Source organism: Formica exsecta, unplaced genomic scaffold (assembly GCF_003651465.1).
Source record: "Formica exsecta isolate Colony F162 unplaced genomic scaffold, ASM365146v1 scaffold661, whole genome shotgun sequence".
In the NCBI taxonomy this organism is placed as follows: Eukaryota; Metazoa; Arthropoda; class Insecta; order Hymenoptera; family Formicidae; genus Formica; species Formica exsecta.
The window spans coordinates 142,941-147,351 of NW_021853424.1; the positions used below are offsets into that span (position 1 = coordinate 142,941).

At 28.3% G+C, this 4,411-nt stretch overlaps 1 protein-coding gene across 1 annotated transcript in view; it reads left to right on the plus strand.

Moving 5' to 3' along the window:
* LOC115242948 overlaps positions 1-4,207 on the plus strand; it is a 6,528-nt gene extending 2,321 nt beyond the window's left edge. Inside the window, exons 2-3 of the mRNA XM_029819575.1 lie at positions 456-560; positions 3,902-4,207. Coding sequence (XP_029675435.1) covers positions 456-560; positions 3,902-4,207 — 411 coding nt within the window. The remainder of the gene's footprint in view (positions 1-455; positions 561-3,901) is intronic.
* The last annotated feature ends 204 nt before the right edge of the window (positions 4,208-4,411 follow it).

Below are 4,411 nucleotides of genomic sequence, written 5' to 3' on the forward strand. Positions count from 1 at the left end.
AAAAAGTACTTAATGAAAAAATACTTCATTATAGTGTTTTGAAAAGCTTTCGAGATAAGCTACAAGAATATGCAATAAAAAATGGGGAGTTCCATTTAAGAAAATATCGATCACATTAACTTGGCCTTGAAAATGTCACTCAAGGTCAAGTCCATATTTTCATCATGTATCCCCCTCTGAACCCTACAACTTTTGTATAAAACATTTTTTTCCATCTTGCTTACTTTACGAGATATTTGCGTGCGTTGATTAAAATGACTCACCCTGTATATTACAGTAAATTCGAATTTTAATTATATATATTGTATATACATACGTATACAGAAAAAATAAAATATCAAAATAAAATGGCAAAATAAAAATAAAAATTATTAATGTTTCTCTCTATACAAGGCATACATAAAAGATTTGTTTCAACTAATGTACTAGAACGCATCATTTATAATATGCTTTAGAAATTGGTAGTAAACATCGAGGAATTTATGAAGTTTTCCAAGGATCACGAAAGAGTTATTCTGCAAAAGTATATAGATCGTTATAGTACATTTATAACGACTGTTGCAACAGCCTTCAGTATAGCAGGGCTTGTGTCATTTGTGCTCCTTTACTTATATCTCAGGAGCTTCCTTTGAACGCATGGTATCCGTTCTCGACAAAACCGTTATTAAGAAAGTTTATTCTCTACGTCATGCAGACATTTTCAATTGTACACGTTGTTTTGTGTCTTGGTATGGACGTTATGATCGCTTTTTTCTTGTTCTATTTAGCAGCCAAACTGGAGGTATTAACTTTTGAAATTGAACGAGCTGCTGATGAAGCTTATATTATAACGTGTATCAAAAAACATCAGAAAATAATAAAGTGAGATAAAAATAAATATTCTTTTAAATCTTTCAAGAACATTAATGACAGAGTTGCGTACCAATTATCTTTCTAGTTGCAGAAATTTAATTAATCAGTGCATAATAACTATGCGTAGCTATCGTGCATTTACAATATATGAAATATAGTTTTCTCTCTTTTGCAGGAGGGGGGGGGAGAAAGCAGAGAAGTAAAACAAAATTAGATTAATTATATATAGATGTATATATATATATTGTGTATGTATACTAATTTTGTTTTACTTCTTTGCTGTCCACCCTGCAAAAAAGAGAAAAAATTCGCTTTATCAATTTTATTAATAAAAATTTATAAAAAAGCAAATTTTTTTTATTACTTTAATCTACTTTAATTTTACCTATAATTCAACCAGTTATATATGAACAAATAAAAATCTTTTTTAGATATGTGCATTACATGCTTTTCTTTTTTTTATTCTATCTTTCATAAATTTAATAATCTTAGAATAATTTCTGACTATATTTTTTAATTTACACATTTCTTTATGAACAGGTTAATTTCAAACATGCAGCAAGCTCTTCAATATATTCTTTTTAAAACTAATTTTACGATGGCACTTGCTGTAATTGCCAGTGCTTTTCCTATGTTATATGTAAGCATTTTGTAATATAATGTAAGTGTAACTAGATGCTTAAGTATTAAAACTTATAATTTTGACACCTTTAATTTTTAAAAACGCAGATACAATCTTCTTTTCTGATTCCTGAATTTATATCTACGGCGGTGGGCGCTTTACAACGAATATATATCACAGCATCGGCAGCCGATGAGTTGAGAGAAGTCGTAAGTTTTCAAAGAAAATAATAAAAAGCTATGGTAAAAAGCTTATAAAACGCATTTATTTTGTCATTATATCTTCATATTTAGCATTTTCAATTCCTACCCACACTCCTCATTTTTATTTCTTCATTGTTCAGTTTATTAACCTTAAGTCATCTGTTACATTACAACATAAAAATCCAACGTATGATCAAAACAATAAATAAAATAAAATAGGCCCAAAACATATTTAAAAATTGTATATACGTATATCATAATTTAAGACAAAAATTTAAAAAAATTAGGAATTTTTAAATAGATATAGAATATATTGTGTTTCATAGCCCCCCCTCCCCCCAGTTATATTATTAGAATATTAAAAATATATAATAACATGAAAATATATAATAAGATTAAAAATATATAATAAGATAATAACTATAAGCCTATCTGAAGCAAAAATAATTTGTATATAAAACATACACACACATATATAATTTTATTATACATAGAAAAAAATAAGATACAATTTGTAACTTGCTTTTATTTATAGAGTACGCGACTTCCTTTCTCGGTATATAGTGCATCATGGATTGATAAGACGCAAAAAATGAAAAATGACATTTTCATAATGATTCAAAAAAGCCAACAAACGATTTTGATATCTATGGTCCTATTACCCGCTCTTACTCTAGAATATTATGGCAATGTAAGAAACATTTCCTTCTTTTATTAGTACATGCATTAATACATACTTTTTTCAAAAATATATATTACTTTTACATTTGTGGCATAATATATCAAAAGATTTATATTGTGTGTATTCACAGTTTGTAACTACGGTTTTGTCATATTTTATGACGATGAGAGCAGTAATTGCCACATAAGTCCTATAAATAAAAATAACTGTAATATAGAAGAGAAAAAGAAGAGAGATGTTAAAATATAAAACTGTAAATATACATTTAGATTTTAAATTGTGTTATCTTATTTTATTAATGAGAAACAAGTTATATTTTATAACACATATTATTTATATTTTTCTTTAATTTGGTAAACCAAATATACTGAAAATAAATATTGTAATCATTTTGCTTCCTCATAGAGAAAGTTTTTATGTTTTCCTGACAAAATTTTTGAGTCTTCTATGTTAATGTATTTAGAATGTTCCAAAACGTTGAAAAATCATTTTCTTAAAAAATGTCTGTATGTATGTATATATGTATGGTTAGGTATGTACGAAATGTATTGTACAATCTCTAACCTCCGCAATTTTTGAGATATCGGGCAAATTTTTTTAAAATGAATGTAGTATCATTAAAGGATTGATATTATTGTATTTGGTGAAATCGGTGAAAAAAGAATCGGTGAAAGGGTCCATTTTTTATAAAACTTTGAATTTTTTGAGAAATATTTATACACGCTCTAACTTTTACACATTTTTAGATATCGGGTTAAATATTTTTACATAAATAGAGTATCATTAAAGGATGGTTGATATTGAATTTAGTGAGAATCGGTGAAAGAAATCACTTTTTATAAAATTTTGAATTTTTTGGGAAATGTCTGTACACGATGTAACTTTCGCAAATTCTGAGATATCTTCCTCTATGAAAAAGCAAAAATTGAAAAACCCGCTTGCTTTAAGGAGCTTAAGTTTTGTGAGCAAGAAAAAAGATGAGGAAGCAATGTGCAAGTTTCTAATTTGCACAATTTTTATCTTTTTACTCTTTCAATGAACATCTTTACGCACAAATATATATAATGTCAGTTTCCGACAATACACATCGTATTTATATAAGTAATCGATAAGTAAAGTTTAGCGTTTGCCGATATATCTTAATATATATCCACAATGAATTAGTTATCAATGTTTTTATTTAAAATATTTAGTATATAATATTTTTACATATTGAATTGCGAATTTGATCACATATATAGAAGAAAAAGGTTCTATTTACCTATATTCCCGGTTGCCAACGGCTTCATTTGTCCACAATATTTTGCCGACAGCTTCGTTTGCCGATACTCCCAATTGCATACAGAGCGATTGCCTACAAGCATTATTGCGCACATGTAGCGAACAAATAATAAATGCGCTATTGATTGCATCGTTCCGCCTCCAACTCCCATTTCTTTTTCTACAATATTTCCTTGATGCGTCGCTCAATGTCTCGGAGATATCCAGAATATTCAGTAAAACAGAAATTGATGCCACGATATGGCAATCGTTCATCTGAAGTTTCAACTCTTCTGTATGGCAGGTGTTGCTGTCATTTGTGCCCCTTTATTTATGCCTCAGGAGTTTCCTCTGAATGTATGGTATCCGTTTTCAATGGAACCACTGTTACGAAAGTTTATTCTCTATGTTACGCATATACTTGCAACCGCGCACACTGTTTTCTGTCTTAATGTGGACATCATGATGGCTGTTTTCTTTTTGTATTCAGCAGCTAGACTGGAAATGTTGGCTTTTGAAATAGAACAAGCTACGGATGAAACTCATGTCATATCGTCTATCAAAAAACATCAGGAAATAATAGAGTAAGATAGAAATAAAATATCTTTTAGATCTTTCAGAACATTATGACAAAATAGCATACCAATTTTCGCTCTAATTGCAGAAATTTAATTAATATATCAATCTATAATATAGTATGAGTAAAAATAGCCATTTACAATTTTTTAAAATCAATACTTTGTCTTCAGTCTTCAGTCTTTTTAGTCTGTCTTACAATTTTTAAAAATAAAA